The sequence below is a fragment of the Rhinichthys klamathensis genome, unplaced genomic scaffold (assembly GCF_029890125.1).
Source record: "Rhinichthys klamathensis goyatoka isolate OS25496 unplaced genomic scaffold, OSU_Roscu_1.1 h1tg000149l_1, whole genome shotgun sequence".
NCBI classification, from domain to species: Eukaryota; Metazoa; Chordata; class Actinopteri; order Cypriniformes; family Leuciscidae; genus Rhinichthys; species Rhinichthys klamathensis.
Genome location: NW_026606684.1, coordinates 2052065 through 2073284, shown reverse-complemented (window position 1 = coordinate 2073284; position 21220 = coordinate 2052065). Strand labels below are relative to the sequence as shown.

Sequence of the window (21220 nt, the reverse complement as noted above, 5' to 3'; positions counted from 1 at the left end):
CAGGGACACATTAAAATAAAGTGTAGTCAGTAATAAAAAACGAAATTTAATTTTGGGGTCATGATTGCATTTATACATAATAAGCATCTTATCATTAATTTATAATAATATGAATAATAAACGTTGTATTAATAACAAGTATTATCATATCAATATAATCAACAATAATGAATTATTATAGCCTAATAACTAACACACATTGTAAAAAAGAGTTGATAATAATACAATTATTTCAGATTATAAATGTGCCAAATAATAAAATAATATTAATAAAAATGAAATAAAGTGAATAAAGATTATAAAGTGTCAAGTGCGTTCTGCTGTGGAACTGTTTTCAGAAGGTTTTTACACACACGGTCTGCTTTTAATGTAACACTAATGCAAGTCTAACCTCTCGTAAGCTGCGTATAACCTTTATCTACGGTATCTCTTCATATTATTACGCTCATATTTTAGTATGATCTAATGCACTTGACTACACTACAAAATATGTAAACTCCTCCTCGACATCTACTCGGTAAATATCAACTACTCTCTGTTTAGCTTCCTGGTTAACCCAAAAAATTAAGGGAACGGTTAGAAAGAGTATTTCTTGAACGCATGGTCACGCCCACTTTAAGATATTTCTTCTACTTAGAAAAGAATAATCGCTTTCAATCGAGCCCAAACAAAAGCTCTATGAAATCAAAAGTCTCAAGTGGTCTGGATCCTTCACCAGACCACTTGCTTATTCCCTTTAGAGTAGAACTGTCTGAAAATAGTCTTAAAATAGTTTTCCATTCGTGTAGAATTCCAGACTTATAATCTCTCCGACTGCATGCAAGAAGGACGATGAGGTATTTGATTGAAATTGCCCTGTTCCCCAGAGTTCGACCTTGATAGGGTGCCATGCAGGGGTGGTCATGGACCAGGTCACATTTAGAAGTGACACTGTTCTGTCTGATGTGCACCTGCTGTTACCAAACGCTTGCCATCTCATGAAGAGACTCAACGGCGTAGGACAGCCAGGTAAGGAGAGCTGGGAGACATCTGTGCATCTTATTGCTTATGCTTTGATTGTATACTAACTACCTACTGTAGGAATTGTCCATTTTTTACACAATCTCCCAAATATGATCATCCTCGTCTGAGGGACCCTCATCCTAAGACTTAAAACTTAAAGACAGCTATATATTTTATGATTTATAAAGACCAAATCAGCATAATATAGCTAATGATTTCTGAAGGATAATGTGGTGGGTCTTCCCAGCTATTTCATGCATGCTATATTTAATATGCATACTGTGCACAGTGTATATACCACAGGTGAATGCGATTTTACCAAGTAGAACATCCTTGTTGATCCTGGAACAACATTCCAGTCAACCAATGAGATGTACTGTTTGTGTTACATAGTAGTTTTTTTCATAGTAGCAGGGTCACAAACCAAAAATGAGTTGCAGGTCTGTGGTGTCTTCCTGGTATTTCATGCATACTGTGCACAGTATACACACACTAAATACTGCATGTGTAGGTGTATGTTAGTATGCTATTCTGAGCCTATAGCTATTTCCTTTACACCATGTTTTGTTTTGTTTACTTGCAATTTCTTGCTTTCTGCTTTTTTCCATCACTTGACACTTATTTTTGGCATGATTACAGATAACAAAATTTCCGTGCTCTGTATTACATGTATGAGAGTTTATCTTAACTGACTAAAACCTTTTGTGTTAATAGCCTTGTCCCGTGTCTATTTGGTTTCCATGTGTGCCTTAAGTATTTATGCACTGACTGTTAACCATTCCCTGTACACAGGTTTACCTTTAGAAAGTTATTTACCTATGAACTTAAGAATGACCAGCAGGTAGTCAATTCAAACTTATAATCACACACACATACACGCTTAAAGTAGGATTTTCTTATGTGGCCAAACTGAATAAACACAGCAATTTGTTCCATTGTTTTTGCAAAGTATTTTTTTCCAATGTGTTCAGGGTTGATAATGCCAGAGCTCTCAACATTTATCACTGCAAGGTTCTGTTATTTTTATTTTAAGGTTTAAAAACTGTGCAATAGACAGCATTACTGGGTGGCCTATTCTGGCCTTTAAACTCCAAATGTGAACATGAGCGCAGTTGCATAGGCTGAGATTCATTATCCTCATTTCTCACCAAAGCAGCTAGGCTCAAATGAAGCTGAAATTATACTGTATATACGACCTATCACTACTCTTAGAAAAACAAAAAGAGCCTGATTTTGAACAGCAGAGATGAGATGACTTTTACAACGCTAGACTGGAGCTTACACTGTAAAACCGAGCCTTATGGTTCTGCTCTTGAATAATAAGATGCATGCTGTGCGAAATCCATCAGCCAGAAAGCTCCATTTTAAACGTTTGACTCTCAGACTCAAAAATTAGTTGCAGGTCAGTTCTAATTGTGAACAGCAGGGAAAACAATGCTAAATGCAGATAATAAAATGCATTAATAATATAATTATGCATTGCATACATTGCCATTCAAAAGTTTGGGATCAGCAAGTAATCTACTTAAAATAAATGCTGTTCTTTTGAACGTTCTATTAATCAAAGAATCCTGAAAAAAAATGATCACTGTTTTCACAAAAATATTAAGCAGCACGACTGTTTTTAACATTGATAGTAATAATAAATGTTTCTTGGTCACCAAATCATCAAATTAGAATGATTTTTGAAGGATCCTGTGACACTGAAAACTGGAGTAATGATGCTGAAAATTGCCATCAACTGAATAAATTACATTTTAAAATATATTAAAATAGAAAACAGTTATTTTAAGTTACTAATATTTAAAAATATTGTTTTTACTGTATTTTACATCAAATAAGTGCAGTTTTGGTGAGTACAAGATACTTCTTTCAGAAAAAGCCCAAACTTTTGAACATTAGCATATAAACAAAATAAACCTTTAAATTTACAATAGTCAAAAAATTATTTAAAGGCCAAACAATGTTTTAAAAAAAAATTAAGTCAGTTTGGTTTCAAGAAATCTTGACTAACCTTATAAATGACCCTAATCAGTTTAAAAAAAGTATGTGTCTTTCAGTTGTGAATGTAGAAAGATTTACAGCCTCTTCGGTAAAGCATACAAATCAGTTTAATCAATACCTTTTGTCTTTTTTTTCCACTACCACGAATAAAAATCCATCTAAATGATGTAGAGACTCTTTTCTTAGTACTGGATCAATGGCCCAGTCAAATGGCACCAGACAGACTAATACATGGTTATTACCACTGCAGAAAAGGCAGAAATCACATATCTACTTAGTGCAATAATTAGCTCATCACACTGTAGCTGACTTAAGATCTTTGCATCTGCTGTAGCTGAGGCTGGTGTGACTGTTCTAAGCCAGTTATGAGTTCACACCTTTTGTGTATTATCTAAAAATGGATTGGCATTTGTATGTCTAGTCTTCACTTCAAAGTTTAGGATTCTGCGGGATTACAATGGGAAGGACTCAAGCTGTGATTCACCTGTCCATGAGAACTCTGATGCATCAAATATTCAGTGGGATGAAGATGGGGACCTGGATGTGGTGAGAAGGCCCAGATACCCCACCTGTAACAGAGATGCAGTATGTCCCGTTATCCTCAGTCAATCTGCAGTGACGCTGACCGACCAGAATGAAGATTCTGAGGAGGAGGATGGTGCCCGTGACATCATTAGGATTGGTGAGGGTTGCGTTAGAGATTTAAGTGATTTAATGGATTGTTTTGTCATATCGTATGACACCTTGCATCTCTTTAAATGTCTTCTAAACAGAGCATACTATGGCGACGTCTCTGGAGGATGTAGGGAAACAGGTGAGGACAGCAACGAATGGGTAATTGTACAGTACGTCTACTCTACTACATGTTCAAAGTTGTTGTTTTTCATTGCAGATCTGGCGTGGTGCTTTCCTATTGGCTGATTTCATCCTGGCACAAGCAAGCATGTTCAAAGCCGCTACTGTCCTTGAGCTTGGAGCTGGAACGGGACTGACCAGCATTGTCATGGCAATGGTGGCTAAAACGGTGTACTGCACAGGTGGTGATGTAATTGAGTTGATTTAGTAGTTTAAATAAAAAAAGTGCATTTTAAAACGAGCAAAAGTTGAGAATAATGGATCAGCGACTGTTCATGCTGATAATTCCCTTGCTAAAGGCTGTTATATATATTATATTATATATATATATATGTGTGTGTATATACACTCACCGGCCACTTTATTAGGTACCCCATGCTAGTAACGGGTTGGACCCCCTTTTGCCTTCAGAACTGCCTCAATTCTTCGTGGCATAGATTCAACAAGGTGCTGGAAGCATTCCTCAGGGAGTTTGGTCCATATTGACATGATGGCATCACACAGTTGCCGCAGATTTGTCGGCTGCACATCCATGATGCGAATCTCCCGTTCCACCACATCCCAAAGATGCTCTATTGGGTTGAGATCTGGTGACTGTGGAGGCCATTTTAGTACAGTGAACTCATTGTCATGTTCAAGAAACCAATTTGAAATGATTAGAGCTTTGTGACATGGTGGAAGTAGCCATCAGAGGATGGGTTCATGGTGGCCATAAAGGGATGGACATGGTCAGAAACAATGCTCAGGTAGGCCGTGGCATTTAAACGATGCCCAATTGGCACTAAGGGGCCTAAAGTGTGCCAGGAAAACATCCCCCACACCATTACACCACCACCACCAGCCTGCACAGTGGTAACAAGGCATGATGGTTCCATGTTCTCATTCTGTTTACGCCAAATTCTGACTCTAACATCTGAATGTCTCAACAGAAATCGAGACTCATCAGACCAGGCAACATTTTTCCAGTCTTCAACTGTTCAATTTTGGTGAGCTCTTGCAAATTGTAGCCTCTTTTTCCTATTTGTAGTGGAGATGAGTGGTACCCGGTGGAGTCTTCTGCTGTTGTAGCCCATCCGCCTCAAGGTTGTGCGTGTTGTGGCTTCACAAATGCTTTGCTGCATACCTTGGTTGTAACGAGTGGTTATTTCAGTCACTGTTGCCCTTCTATCAGCTCGAACCAGTCTGGCCATTCTCCTCTGACCTCTGGCATCAACAAGGCATTTCCGCCCACAGAACTGCCGCTCACTGGATGTTTTTTCTTTTTCGGACCATTCTCTGTAAACCCTAGAGATGGTTGTGCGTGAAAATCCCAGTAGATTAGCAGTTTCTGAAATACTCAGACCAGCCCTTCTGGCACCAACAATCATGCCACGTTCAAAGTCACTCAAATCAACTTTCTTCCCCATACTGATGCTCGGTTTGAACTGCAGGAGATTGTCTTGACCATGTCTACATGCCTAAATGCACTGAGTTGCCGCCATGTGATTGGCTGCTTAGAAATTAAGTGTTAATGAGCAGTTGGACAGGTGTACCTAATAAAGTGGCCGGTGAGTGTATATACAGTATATATAGCACATTTAATAATGGCAGGGCTGACCAAAGTGCTGCACAAGCAAGTAAATTAGAGTAATGGCAATAAAATCAGATCATATCATCACAATCACAAATTTGCAAGAGCAAAAAAAAAGAAAAATAGTAACAAGTAATACAATACATCAAACCCTACATTATGACCTCAGCAATGCTGTAACTCATTAACTCATAAGCTAATATAAAAATATACGTCTTAATCAAAGATTTCAAAACCTGTATAGAAGAGGAAGATCGTAAGTACGAGGGCAAGCTATTCCATAACCCTATTTCATAAGCTGAAAAAATGCTGATTTAACAACTGCATTTATTTGTTTATCAAATTTGAGTGTTGAATCAAAAATTACTCATACATTTCTTGCTTGAGAATTTACTGTGTTGATTATAAGGCTAAGACTTTTAGAAAGGATATTGTTACATTTAGATGGACCAAAAACTAACACTTCGGTTTTGGAGTTGTTCAATTGAAGAAGATTTTCCGCCATCCAGCTTTTAATATCGCTTAAACAGTCGAACAATCTCTTAAGGGACATGTTCTTATCTGATTTTAATCATCTGCATAACAATGATATGAAATCTGATGCTTACGAAAAATATTGGTTAATGGAAGCAGATGCAGGAACATCAAAACGGGGCCTAGAATAGAACCCAGCAGCACACACCACATGTACAAGCTGCAGAAAAGGAGAGGTTTTCAATAGCTACTGAAAAAGTTCATCCTTTAAGAAAGGCCGAAAACCAAAATAATGCTGATCCCCTAATTCCAACATACTGCTCAAAAAGTTTCACACTATTTGAATGATCACTTTTGTTTAAGGCTGCACTAAGGTCCAAAAGAACCAGAACGTCATCTGAATCAATACTCAGTTACAGATCATTCAACACTCTAAAACCAGACTGAAACCTGTCTAATTTTTTTCTAATAAAACCTTCTTCAGTACTTTAAAAAGAAAATGTAGTTTTTGAGATGGGACAATAATTAGTTCAAATTAGTAATGGGCCGAGATTAGCCTTTTTTTTAAGAACTGGCTGTATCACTGCATGTTTAAAACAGGATGGAACACAGCCATTAATAAGACAACTATTAACTGTATACACGGACCAATAGTGTCCAGCACTTCCACTATATGAGATGGAGGAAGAGGGTCCAAAGAATATGATACAGGTGGTTTAATTTGACAGATTATGTCAGTTAAGTGGGAAAGGGACACCCAGAATAGTCAGTCAGAATACAAGGATTACAATAATTGACTAAATTTATAATTTTTATTTTCAAATTAAATAATTGCAAATGGTTAATATTTTTGCTATCGTGCTCCATGCTCATGAACACTGAAAAAAATCCAGCTTTGTCAAAGGATGGTTTAGTAGCATTCGTACAATGGACAGTATCCATTCAGTGTCAAGAACCCCCCCCCCCCCAAAAAGAAAAAACATTTGGCAGTAGTGTGAAAGCAGTGATTGCCATGGTTTTTTTCTGATGATTGCTGCCATTTTCATTTTTTTCTGTACATTTTTTTAACAGCCAGGTTTCTTTGGAAAGAAGGTCACTTATTAGAGCCCTTTCTGCCTGTATGACTCTGGATTGATGTTATTAGATCAGTGGAAGTAGATAGAGCCGTCATTTTAAAGAGCTTGGGAAGGCTTAGTGTAGACAATAAACGACAGCATTATCTTCAAAGAGTCTCCAAGATTGCAGAACAAATCACACACAGGCACGTTGTAGATTTTATTCCCAGATGTTATTCTCGACAGACTTTTGTGTCAGTGTATATTCGTAGCGTATGGACAAAAGTTGCTCTTAGGTTTGTGACAAGACCTTTTTCATTTTCTGGAATGTTTGATAGAGAGAGAGAAACATTGATTTATAACTTCACTGTTGAGTAGACTGGAGAAGCCAGTGGTTTAATTGCTTTATGTGAATTGTTACAGTATTCATTAACACATTCCCTCCTTTGAGATTTGTGCTGGACCTTTTCTAAGTCCTCTCTTTATTTGACTTCCGCTGTTCGGGGAATTACAATAGATTATTGTGAGTTGGTAAAAATCTGGAAGGAGCCTTTAGGGCACCACTAGATTGTGATAAAAACAAATTTGCTAAATATGTATATGTTGCAGAAAGAAATGTTCATGCAAATCAGGCATGAACTGGATTAAAAGGTTTCATAGTCCACAAACACATTGGGCACTAGGGATGCACGAATATAATGGATGATGCCAATTAGCTGATTATTTTTATGTCGTGGCAATCAATTAATGACCAATTTCAAAATGCTGACATATTTTGTCTCAAGAAATAAAAAATAAAACTCTTAAAGTGAAAAATAAAGTCAGTCATGTGTGAATCCGAAGTGAATTTACATTATAACATTATAAATGTACAATATGAAAAATGTATATTCATTTTGAGATTTGCTTATAATTACATCTACCAGTGTTTTTTTATTGTTATTTATAATATATGATGTATATTTTTTTCATTCAAATTTGTTTTAATGACCTTTAAGTGGCCGTTTGATGATGGCAAAGGTAATCTACATGTAAAAATATGGGAAATGAGCGTGCACAATAAAATATTCAATATAGGCTGATAAGATTTTAAAAAATATCTCATATTGGCTGATGACTGATATGTAACTTGTATATTGTGCATCCCTGTTGGCCACTAAATAGAAATGTAAGTAATGTACATAACTCATTTACTCATGTCCACACATTGACTATTGGACTTTATTAAACCTTTTTATTTTGTCTCTTTTTAAATTTACACCAATAGTACGTTAGCATATCAGTGTAATGTAACTATCATTATATAATAAGACACTAATTTGTTTTCTCCTTTTTCAGTCTCATTTAGTATAATAGTCTCATCTTTCTTTTTAGTAGTCTTTTATACTGCGCCAATGTGTGAATTAGTCACAGTACATTTCAAAACATTTTAGCTTTGTGATTGGCTTCAGAAGATAAATAGCTTGTTATTATGGATGAAGGTTTTTAGCTCACTAAATGAAAGCCTCTTTGTGTTTTGTAGATGTTGGTGAAGACCTTCTGAACATGTGTCAGAGAAATGTGACTTTGAACAAGCAGCACTTTGAACCCCAAGGTAAACATTAACACCATATCAGGATTTCAAGCAGCGTTCTCTCATTAACGACAGCTTTTCATGTTGATAATGTGTCATAAGGTAGGAGTACTTCCTCTGGCAGAGCGCCTGTGCCATGTGCTCCTCGGTTTTGTGCCTCTGTAATTGTGTAAACAAACCATGCCAGTTCTTTAGTAAAATACAGCACAAGTAACACTGTGCAACACACACGGCAAACACTGATCCGTTTCATGCTGAAGAGCCTCAAAAAGCTAATTTATTCACATAATGTTCTGTCTTAATGTCAACATCATCATATGTGTAAACGAAAGAGTCTGTCAGGTAAAACATGAGCTCATTGATGTAATCCAATTGGTCTGCCATTTTATTCAAACCATCACTCCTCGTATAGGTGGCTTCCATAAATAGTTCAAGTGTCATTTTAAAAAATGAATTTCATACAAATTTGAAAATTGTATTTGCTCTTTTTCTTTCCTTCATCTTGATTTCCCGTCGAAACATCCATCAGAGAGCGAAATAAAGGTGCGCCAACTGGACTGGATGGCAGATGATTTCTGCACAGGTAAGAATTCAAGGAACATCAGGTGTGAGATGCTAATGGGTGTGGATCAGAGCCAGAACTGCGATCGTAACATGACCAGTTATATCTATTAGAGCTGTGCAGTCTCCTCACCTTCTGTAGAATCCATTTCTAAGTGGGAAGTATCGGCTATCTATGGGCGGTTGACACAGTATAATTCACAGGGCTTTCTCACACTCATAATACCAGTGATGCTGACTTGTGAAATAGGACTTCTGAAAGTCAACATGTGGTTGTCATCTCATTTCACCTCATATTTCAACTCTCCCCAGATGCTGATTTGGAGTTCTGCTGGACTGACGCAGAAGTAGCAGACTTGCATGATAATACCACGGTTTTGATCGCAGCAGATGGTACATTTGCAAGGAGTGCTTTTCATAATTATACAATGAATTCATTACCTTACTACAAACTGGAGAGAGTATTAACGTCGTACTGAATGAATTACTGAAGATGCTCTCAGTGAGCATGATAAAAGCCTGATTGATGGAAATTTTTTATTTTTTAACAATGTTTTGTACTTCCCCTTCAGTGTGCTATGATGACGATCTTACAGACGCTCTGTTCAGAATACTATATAGACTTTCCAGCAACATGCGGCACCCCAGCACATCCTACATCTCCATAGAAAAGAGGTTAGAATGGCCTGTTACCAAGACATTCAAATCAGTCACGTATCCTTGTAGCTCATTTTTTCCATTCACATTCATCATTGTAACTGTCAGCAGTAATAAATTAAATTTAAATAAAATAATTAGTCCATAATTATTATTATACATTAGGTAAATCATTTAGCTATTATATATTTAGCTTAACAAAGTATGTTACTTTTAAATAAAATAATGAATACATGATAAAATAAATAGAACAATTCGTATACTTTAGGAAAATCATCTATTTTAATGAAATATATGATATTTATTTTTTAGTCAGAGAAAGATGATTTTGCCTCCAGATTGGTGTATTTATGGCATTTATCAGCAGTGGCTAACAGGGCCATGCTAACCAAGAAAAACCTAGACCTCTTGTTCCATTTTTAATGGTTTCTGTATTTTGAACTGTATTTCTGAATTCAGATTGAACTTCACTCTTCGACATATGGACGTGGCTTGTGAAGCTTATGATCACTTCCGTCACTGCCTAAACCAGTTACAGCAGATGACAGATGGAAAGATGAATTTCACGGTTGAGCCTGTGAAGATCTCCTTTTCACAGTTCTTTCAGTATGAAAGGGTGGACCAGCTGGTGAGAAGCACTTGTCTGTATTTATAATTATAAATAATTCAATCGTTTGTTTGTTTTTAAATATGTATCATATACAGTAGTATCAATCAATCATTTTATCTATAAAGCACAATGAAAACAATGGTGGTTGAACATTTGTGCCATTAGAGGGAGCTGTTCATGCTTGTAGTAAATTGTGTTCTGATTAACAGTGTCAAAATGTATTTCATTAAGGATTCTATCCTCTGCTCCTCTGCAGGAACTTTGGAAGGTGACAGCAGAAAGACTTTAATTTGTAACACCACAGGTTTTTAAGTTTCCTTTTAACACCATGTTTGCAGAATGAATTTGTCTTTGTAATTCCTATTTTCCTTATAATGTGAAATTCAAAGGCTTAAGTTTGATAATTTGCTCTTAAATTGTTCATTAAAAACTACAATTATAAAGGAATGCCATTTCAGACGAGAATGTTGGTGCTTATGCATGTTATACTGTGACCAGCTTGAATTTTTAGAGTTGGTTTGGGGCAAGTTTTTCAAAGAATCATTGGGAGAGCTTATGGAAATTCTTTTGACATTTTATGAAATGTTGAAAACAAACACAAATTTATTGTGATTGAGGTTATATAATATTATTACTACCTATGCCAAAAATGTGTGTCACCAAATATAAATTGTAAGATACTGAAGAGCATCATGCAAATATATTTATTTATTCATTTTATGACCTAAACTGTAGATATTTGTAGATCTTTACATTTGCATCCAATACATTAAAAAATATATGCATCGTGTGTGTGTGCGTGTGCGCGTGCATAGAATAGAATAAGTGAGTTTTTAGGTGCAACAGGGAAGAAATGACTCACTGTATGACAACATATTGAGTATCGTGGTATAGCAATACTTTTTGGGACAAGAATGTCACTGTGGCACCAAGTATCACAATACTTATTTACTTGATATTTTAATGTTTTTATTTTGGTACATCTACACTGATACGATGACGATACTATGTTAAAAGTGCTGAACACCACAATATGGAACACAACCTTGTTTTGGGATTTCTCGGACCTACATATGTGCAATTTATGACTTTTGAAGGCCAAAAAATGGATAAGAAATGGCTTTAAAACCATGTCGGTGGGCATTAGATTAGTTTGTCAATACCTGCTCTCTCATCTCCATCTTTATTTTTCTCTCAGTCTCCTTATCCTGCCCTATTTCTTCCCCTCCTAAAGCTGAACTTTGACTGATAGTCTTTTAATTTTCGTCTGTGTCCGTGAATAAAGTAAACATAGGCTCAACAACTGATTTATGAATCACTTTCTGAGACAAGGTAATTTACTCAAGGCTACAGGAAAGCTCTGTACCTAGGAAAGTCAGTAGGCCTACCTATAGGAACCTTACAAGCTTTGGAATTTGAAGACTACGTTTAATTATAGGCTACGTTTACCGCAGTTGGTGTAATTGGCCGACGTTCCTTAGGCATCATGCGCTGTGAAACGCGTCAAAGCATTCTCCGGTATATAAATATGCAGCATTAAAGCACGTAGGTGATTTTGAATTAATATTTCATGTCGACAATGGTTACATAATGTTACAAAACTAATCCTGCTATTGATAGTCTATGTTTGTAAGACTGCCGATCCTAGAACAGTGGAAAGGGAAAACAAATGTCCAGCGAATATCGAACCTAAAACTAACTTAACCGCGCTCAACCACCGTGAGTGCATTTCACGCATTAAAGTAATCTTTGGCGTTCAGCGGGGAGGGGAGGAAGGACTTTGTCTGCATGCGTGAACCGGCGTAGATGCACTCAAATCAGACAGGAGAACAGTGACTGAGACGTCGGGAAGTGTGTTTGTGACATAAGCCGCGTTTCCACCGCAGGAACTTTACCCAGGAACTAGGAACTTTGGCCTGGTACTCGGTGTGTTTACACCGCAGGAACCAGGGTCTAAATGAAGTTCCGGGTAGATATTTCCCCCTCCGAAAGTCCCTGCTCGCGAGGTAGTACTTTTTCAAAGTTCAGGAACTTTCGCGGGTGGGGCTTGTGCGCTGAACATGCTGATTGGTTGTGTTCACGCCGCATTATGATTGGATAACTCCGCGCAGCATTTTATTTTAACCGGAATTTTTAGAATCTATTGCAGTTCGTGGCTTCATGCAGTAATGAAGTTCCATGCAGTAAGAGTTGTCTGTCTGCAAATATGGAATTTAATAAAAATAAAAAAGGCAGCTGGACCGACGACGAGATTCAGGCTTTATTAAGCGTATTTGCGGAAGAGAAATTTTCTGCGCGTTCGTCCCAGCCTTCTCACGGTCAATGTCCGCAATAGCTGATAACATACGCTGTCTAATTTTAGATCTAACGTTAGCATTACGAGCTTTCTGAACACGCTTTAGTATCAGTGCTCGTCTCTTTTCTGCCGTTTTGTTAATTACCTGGTTAGTAAACCAATACATCTCAAACAACTGCAGCACAGTGTGAATCTCTTCCATATTTATTATAAATGTGGCGCTCAAAACTGATTACTGTCTTTTACAGTCTACTGTCCGTCACAAGCAAGCAATGAGCAGTCGCGCGCAGTTTACCCGGTACTTTAGACCGCGATGTAAACGCAGAAAGCTACCGGTCTGGGGCAAAAAAAGTTCCTGGGAGAAAAGTTCCTGGGACAAATTGTTCCGGGCAATTGCGGTGGAAACGCGGCTTATAGAGGGTTTGTGACGGCGGGCGCAGGGGGTGATATTCAGGGTTCTAAATTAACTTTTTTGATCACCAGCCAATGTGGCTGGTAACTTTCTAAAGTTACCAGCCATTTAGAATTTCCACTAGCCAAATTTTTTCCGGTGAAAATAAGAGAAATTATGAGTGCCACTGAATGCATTTGATCATTTTATTAACATTGTTGGCATGAAAAACACATATAAAGTACAATACAACACAGAAAGTGCAAACATTTCATTTCAAGTTTGGGATCTATCTATCTATCTATTAGGGATGTACACGAATATTCAAATTTTCGATCTGTAATTAGAAAGACATTAGAAAGACAAATTTCCACTTGTGGACAATAAAGGAACTAAACTAAACTAAACATTATTATTCAAAAAATAAAATACTATTCGAATTTTTTTTCGCAGTTATAATTAAATACACTGGGTGGAGCATTTAACAAGTGGATTGTATTTGATCACATAATGTCGTTGTCTGCCTCGCGAAGTTTGGAATTACTTCAATGAAAATGATAGCCTATTACAAAATGGAATTACTTTTAATCAATTATTAATTAAACTGAGTTATCATAATATCACCACACCACAATGAGAAATCACATGAAATCCAAAGAAACAGCAGTCGACTGAGGAAGCAGCTGTCCATCACTGCATTAACGACTGGCAGCTGTACCCCGATATCTTCTGCTAGCAAAATGATTTTGAGACATGCTTCCTTTAAGTTTCGTTGAGGGATGCAGGTTTAAGAACAGAAAATGCAAAGTGCTGTTACTTCACTTTGCACACACACACACACACACACGCGTCTCTGCAACGTCTGTGTCAGTTTGTTCAGAAATAATGACAAAAACCTTAAACTTAAAAAAATAGCGTAGGCTATCTCTCGTTAAACGACATTTAAATTTAAGTCTGTCCCAACCACCGCCGCATTTAGTTTAATCTTAACTTTTTACTTTAGCTACTTTACTAGCTCCCTCCTCTTTCAGTCTATGCTCTCTGCTCTGGCTCCGTTCGTTCTTCATCTTCCTTGTGTTTTCTGGTAGATGGACGCGTACGTTTCATACGTTTGTTTCCATGATCATTTCTCGCGCTGGTTCTCTTACGAGAGGTTCTCTCGTATTGCGTAAGCTAGCTTACGCTACGGGAAAGATTCATCTTTTCTGAGAAATTGAAGGCAAAAATTATCCTATAATTTTGTATCTATTGTCAACGCAGTTCAGCTGCAGCAGAGCATGAGCAGGCTAGCTAGCAGCTCATTGGCTCGCTCACAGGGAACTGCTTAAGCCTATGAGGAGACACGAATGAACTCTCGGCCAATGAGAGACTGACCTGCTCTCATTGCGTCAGAGCCCGCCGAAACGGGCGTGGTCAGAGAGTATAAATTCGCCTCTCAGGCTGTAAATTCTGATTTTCATCTCTTCAGCGAGGCTACACGCATCTGCTGATCCTGAGAGAAGCCGCCGTCGTAGAAAAGGCACCTTCTAGCGAGCATCTGGGAGACTGAGGAAGCCGGCCGTCTTCGCCACCTTCAGCCGTCCTGCAAGCTAGCGCCATCCGACGGATTCATATCCTTTAATCAAAAGCTTCTTGTTTTGTGTGTGTGTGTATCTAAAAGAGCCGAGCGTCTTTGTAAAGATGTCTCGTTTTTCCTCCTGCGGTTCTTGCCGCGCTCCCCTCGAGACTGGAGACCGCCACGTCATCTGCGCTCTCTGCCTCGGATTGGAGCACGCCGAGCTCGCCCTCGCCGATGGCGGCTGCGATCTCTGCGAGGAGATGCCGTTATCGACCCTGCGGGCTCGACTTCAGGCCACAAAAGCTGCTTCCGCGCCGCCTTCGACTTCGCCGCGTAAGAAGAAACGCCGCTCGCAAAGGCCGCCGGAACCCCAGCCAGAAGCGTTCATCCCGCCGGAGCCTGTCGCCTCCCGCTCTCCTTCTCCGCCGCTTCCGGACATACAGTTGCCGCCGAGTGGCCGCTCTGTCGCCTCCGACGACGCCGCGGACATCAAGGAGACATGTTCGCTTCTCGCTTCAGACAGTGAGGATTGGTCCGGTTCTCACGCCTCTTCGGCCCGAGAATCCTCTAGGACCCGCGCTGGAATTGAGGAGGAATTAGTGCGCCTCCTCTCACAGGCCGTCGAACGCCTCGGGCTCGATTGGTCTCCTCCCCCCGAGCAGACCATCAACCGCATGGACGGCAGCTATTTCCGCCAGCGCTCGACTCCCGTCACTAAACGGGCCGCGCCCTTCTTGCCCGAACTGCACGCGGAACTCACAAAGTCCTGGAATGCCCCGCTCTCTGCCAGAACTCGCTCCGACTCTTCCGCCCCGCTTCGCGTTGTGGACGGAGCCGCAGAAAAGGGCTATCTTTCCATTCCCCCTGTAGAGGACCTGGTCGCCGCACATCTGTGCCCGCCCTCCACGAGATGGCGCTCATCACCTGTGCTTCCTTCTAAAGCCTGCAGAGCGACTTCGAGCTTCCACGCGCGCGCTTACTCAGCCGCCGGCCAATTCACCACTTAGCGTTACGCTTCAAAGCGTGGGAAGCTATTCCGGGAATTTCCCGCTGGGTGCTAAACACAATAAGGCTAGGCTATCGCTTACAGTTTCACCGCCGCCCTCCATGTTTCCGAGCTCGGCGAGAGACTACTGTGAACCCAGAAGCAGTGACTCTGCTCCGTTCAGAGATAGCGAAACTATTGTGCAAAAGGGCTATAGAGAGAGTCCCTCTATCTATGAGCGAGTCGGGGTTTTACGGCCGTTATTTTCTGGTTCCAAAGAAAGACGGCGGCCTCAGACCAATCTTAGACCTCAGATTTCTGAACAAAGTTCTCATGAAGAGACCGTTCAAAATGCTCACTATCAGAAAACTCCTCGCGCATGTGCGCCAGGGGGACTGGTTCATTTCACTAGATCTGAAAGATGCTTACTTTCAGATTCAGATAAATCCCCTTCACAGGCCATTCTTACGTTTCGCCTTCGAAGGCCAGGTTTATCAATACACCGTCCTCCCGTTCGGCCTATCCCTAGCACCCCGCACATTTACGAAGTGCATGGATGCGGCGCTCGCCCCCCTGCGGAGTCAGGGGCTGCGAATACTGAACTATTTGGACGACTGGCTGATTTTGGCACAATCACAGAGGGAGCTACTATCTCATCGTACAGTCCTCCTCGACCATCTGAAAAACCTGGGCCTCTCTGTCAACTGGACAAAGAGCGCACTTCAACCCAGTCAGACTATCTCCTTCTTGGGTATAGAGCTAGACTCGGTCTCGATGACGGCTCGCCTGTCTACACAGCGCGCGCGCCGTGTGCAGCGCCTCGCCGCATCCTTTCAGATGAACAGACTCACACCTCTGAAAACTTTTCAGAAGGCGCTGGGTTACATGGCCTCAGCCTCCGCAGTGCTCCAGCTGGGGTTACTGCGCATGCGCCCGCTTCAGTTCTGGTTGAAGAGCCGTGTGTCTCACCGCGCGTGGACCACGGGCCACCAGCTGATAAAGGTAACGCAGACCTGTATCACAGCTCTGCAGCCATGGACCATGACAGAATGGTTTCAGCGGGGCGTTTCCATGGGGACCTTTTCTCGCCGAAAAGTCATTTCGACAGACGCATCCAACATGGGTTGGGGTGCGGTCTGCGAGGGCTCACCGGCCTTCGGCCTCTGGTCAGCTCAGGAGAGTCTCCTCCACATAAACTGTTTGGAGATGCTGGCGGTCGAGAACGCGCTCACGCGCTTTCTGCCGCGCATTCACGGTCACCATGTGCTGATCCGTTCGGACAACATGGCTGTGGTCTCCTATCTAAACCGTCAGGGCGGTGTCAGATCCAGAATGCTCTTTCGGCTGACAGAATGCATCCTAGTTTGGTCCCAGTGTCACCTGCTCTCGCTCAGAGCGACGCACGTGCCGGGCCATCTGAACGACGGTCCAGACAGTCTGTCCAGGAACCCCATTCCCCCTGGCGAATGGTCCCTGCACACTCTTACAGTCCAAAAGCTGTGGCGAATATTCGGCAGAGCAGAGGTGGACCTCTTCGCCTCAGAAGAAAACACCCACTGCCCAATATTTTTCTCAAAACGCGAGGACGCGCTAGCCCAGACCTGGCCCAGCCGCCCGCTTTATGCATTCCCTCCGGTGTCTCTGCTACCACAGGTGCTTCAGAGAATCAGGGAAACACGCCACTCGGTGCTCCTCATAGCCCCGCGTTGGGAAGGTCAGACTTGGTTTCCGGAGCTCACTCAGCTGTCACAGACAGCCCCGTGGCCCATTCCAGTCAGAACAGATCTCCTCTCCCAAGCTCGCGGCACGATCTGGCATCCCCACCCAGAGCGCTGGGCGCTGCATGCGTGGGTGATCAACGACTACCCGTTGCTTTGCCAGAAGGAGTGTTAAACACGATCATGCAGGCTAGAGCGGATTCGACTAGAAGGCTCTATGCGTCTAAATGGTCTGTGTTCTCTAAGTGGTGCACCGACAGAAACTTGGACCCACGGTCATGCGAGGTTCCTTCCTTGCTAGTTTTTCTCCAAGAGATGCTGGATAAGGGCAGGTCCCCTTCCACTTTCAAGGTGTATGTGGCAGCCGTCGCAGCGTTCGCTGAACCCCGGCGCGGCCAGTCACTGGGCAAAGATGGCTTAGTCATCCGCTTCCTCAGGGGAGCTAGAAGGATGAACCCCTCACGCCCCCCGTCGGTGCCGATTTGGGACCTTTCCATAGTTCTCGAAGCTATGAAAGCCCCCCCATTCGAACCGTTAAACACCGTGGAGCTCAAACACCTTTCGCTCAAGACTATCTTTCTGCTCGCGCTCGCGTCAGTGAAGCGTGTGGGGGACCTTCACGCGCTGTCCAGCAGCGCTTCCTGTCTGGAGTTTGGGCCCAATGACTCCTTAGTCGTTCTCAAACCTAGACATGGTTATGTCCCAAAAGCGATTGGTACCCCATTCAGGGCACAAGTTATTTCTCTATCGGCTCTGCCTGCATCCGATAGCGAATCTGACTCTAATCTCCTGTGTCCGGTCAGGGCCCTGAGATTATACTTTACTCGCACTGCTCCGGTCAGACGAGCTGAGCAGCTTTTTGTTTCGTTCGGTGGGCGCACCAAAGGGTTGGCCGCCTCGAAACAGACTCTGTCCAGATGGATAGTTGATGCCATTGCAGCCGCATACGCTTCAAAAGACCTGCCATGCCCTCTGGGCATCAGGGCCCATTCCACTAGAGGCATGGCCTCATCGTGGGCTTGGTCCAGCGGAATTTCCATTCATGATATTTGTGTGGCAGCGGGATGGGCTTCCCCCTCCACCTTTATCAGATTTTACAATCTGGAAGTTCCCGCCTTGCAGGCTAAACTACTAGCAGTCTAGTATGTTACAGCTCTTCTGGTTGAGCTGCACTATAGGGAGTTATTCACGCAGACCGGTCTCGTTCTGTCCCTCCTTATCATGTGCTTATGTACTTCACAATCCCCGGCCCGCTCCGCTGGCCGTTGTCACATGTACATATTTTATTCCCACTCATAAGGGTTCCCCGGGGTCCCCCCTGGGACTCATAGTGGATGCTTAGCACGCACGGCGTTGACCAGGTGTTCCTGTAGCGTAAGCTAGCTTACGCAATACGAGAGAACCTCTCGTAAGAGAACGAATCGGTTACCTAACGTAACCTCGGTTCTCTCTAGATGAGGGAACGAGTATTGCGTTCCTGGCCGTGCTTGTGCTACTAGCGTTCTCGCTTCATTCTATGAAAACCAGAATTTACAGCCTGAGAGGTGAATTTATACTCTCTGACCACGCCCGTTTCGGCGGGCTCTGACGCAATGAGAGCAGGTCAGTCTCTCATTGGCCGAGAGTTCATTCGTGTCTCCTCATAGGCTTAAGCAGTTCCCTGTGAGCGAGCCAATGAGCTGCTAGCTAGCCTGCTCATGCTCTGCTGCAGCTGAACTGCGTTGACAATAGATACAAAATTATAGGATAATTTTTGGCTTCAATTTCTCAGAAAAGATGAATCTTTCCCGTGCCGTAAGCTAGCTTACGCAATACTCGTTCCCTCATCTAGAGAGAACCGAGGTTACGTTAGGTAACCGATTCGTTTCACTGCAAACTGCGCGCAGCCAATGGGCGTATGAATCGTCATCACGTAGCATTACGGCACAGTGTTCATGGGAAATGTAGGAAGTACTGCCAGAGGGATAAATGACCGAGAACAGAGCCTGATGCATAACCGGCCAAACTGGCTAGTAAGTTTTTATTAACACCCGCCAAAATGAATTTTAACCCGCATTTGGCGGGTTGGCGGGTGTTAATTTAGAACCCTGGTGATATTACGTTTTGATTTGACGCGGAAGGATTCAGAAGGAGCACCAGGCTGGCTGCAATTTGACGGTGTATGCAACATTTTTTTAACAATAGCCTATCACGCTATCATTGATAATGCATCTATTTATCTGAGGTGCCGGCCCACTTTAACCCCTGTATATACACACACACGTTTAAAGTCGTTTCATGCAAATATACAGCAACACACACACACACACACACACACACACACACACACACACACACACACAGGTAAAGTGCCATAGTGTTATTCCTTCTTTGAACACTAGAGGGTACATAGTTAGGAAAGGACTCGTAAAGCAGATCACGAATTCATGCCTATCTGTCAGGTCTGACCAGTTGTTCTTGCTTTGGCTAATTGTTCATGGATTCGATTTATAAATCAGCCTCGTATTGTTGTTTGTTTATGGTGTTTCAATACACAGTTGAAAGGTAGAAAGAGCCTGAATACAATCACTTGAAATGTATTGCTACTGCTACCTTTACAGTTTCTTAATTAAATCTAAGTTAATCTAGTTAAATCTATATTCTCCTCCAGCAATTAAATGCATATTTTTTTAAATACATGTAGGCCTACTTACATGTAGTTTTTGTAATGATGTTTGCACGCCACTGAATGTAGCATTGGATTCAATGTGGGAAATGTGTATTTTTGACTAAACATGGAATTGGTGTTTTTGAGCAAATCTTCGAATTGAATGAATCGTTCATTTTTGATGCACCCATTTCGCTGAATGCGTTTTATTGGTTGTACCTACTGAACAAAAACGCCCCCATGCCCATTCGAGTCAATAACAACATGAACGAAAGAAGTGGGGATATAGGCTATGAATCGTTCAGTTTTTTTTCTTACATTTATTAAATGTCTTCAAATTATCTTTCTAATCCGTCTGTCTGTTTGTCTGTCTGTCGACTGATTAATTAGACTAAAGCAGGGCTTTTCAAAGTGGATCGAGTGGTAAAAGGTGGGTCACTTAATTGGCTGCAGCTAAATTTACGTTTCAGTCATGACACGCAATGTTGTGAAGATTAATTTGGAGATTAAAAGTTACGCTATTTAAAATGTAATAAGTAGGCCTAGCTATGTTTAACTATTTCAATTACTTTATTCGTGTAATGTAATAGTTTTCAACTGTTAATCATTTTCAAACATAGTGCTGCTGTGTGAGTTGCTTTTGAAGTAGGTCTAATTGTATGGGAGAAAAGGGAAACATTTTGTGAACCGGTCTGAAAGTTTAAAAAGATTGGTATAGTACAAGTAGCCTTGTTGCCACCTAGTTCAATGCAAATAAATGATAGGCTGTTACTGTTTTACACCGTGATATGTGTGTAACTATTTCAATTACTTTATTCACGTAATGTAATAGTTTTCAACTGTTAATCATTTTCAAACATAGTGCTGTGTGAGTTGCTTTTGAAGTAAACCTAATTGTATGGGAGAAAAGGGAAACATTTTGTGAACCGGTCTTAAAGTTTAAGAAGATTGGCTTTGTAGTAGGCTAGCCTTTGTTGCCACCTAGTTCAATGCAAATAAATGATAGGCTGTTACTGTTTTACACCGTGATATGTTCCGAATCCAAACGATGCATCTTAAAATTGAGGCATTAAAATTGACAACTGGTCCCTGGAATTTTCTTTATGAATATGCTGGTCCCTGGCACAAAAAAGGTTGGGAACCCCTGGTGTAAGGGAGCTGACATTTCCGGGAGCTGCAGCTCTCTCTCTCTATTGGCTGAAGTCGGCGAATCCCCCAGCAAAACCCTCCTCTCGGGAAAAAGGCCAGACTTCTGATGTTTTAA

At 41.4% G+C, this 21220-nt stretch overlaps 1 protein-coding gene across 3 annotated transcripts; it reads left to right on the top strand.

Annotated features, from left to right (window-relative positions):
- Positions 1-420: 420 nt before the first annotated feature.
- On the top strand, positions 421-10826 carry mettl22 (methyltransferase 22, Kin17 lysine). Of its 3 annotated transcripts, none has more exons than XM_056258195.1 (11): positions 421-517; positions 867-1008; positions 3428-3688; positions 3780-3820; positions 3899-4043; positions 8483-8554; positions 9063-9116; positions 9407-9487; positions 9667-9769; positions 10211-10379; positions 10618-10826. In XM_056258195.1, exons 2-11 carry the CDS (start codon positions 903-905, stop codon positions 10648-10650), a joined length of 1065 nt encoding a protein of 354 aa, XP_056114170.1. In that variant the 5' UTR covers positions 421-517; positions 867-902; the 3' UTR covers positions 10651-10826. The 3 variants fall into 3 exon arrangements, with proteins under 3 accessions (XP_056114170.1, XP_056114171.1, XP_056114169.1); XM_056258194.1 differs by having other exon boundaries at positions 474-585; XM_056258196.1 differs by lacking the exon at positions 9063-9116 and having other exon boundaries at positions 473-585.
- The last annotated feature ends 10394 nt before the right edge of the window (positions 10827-21220 follow it).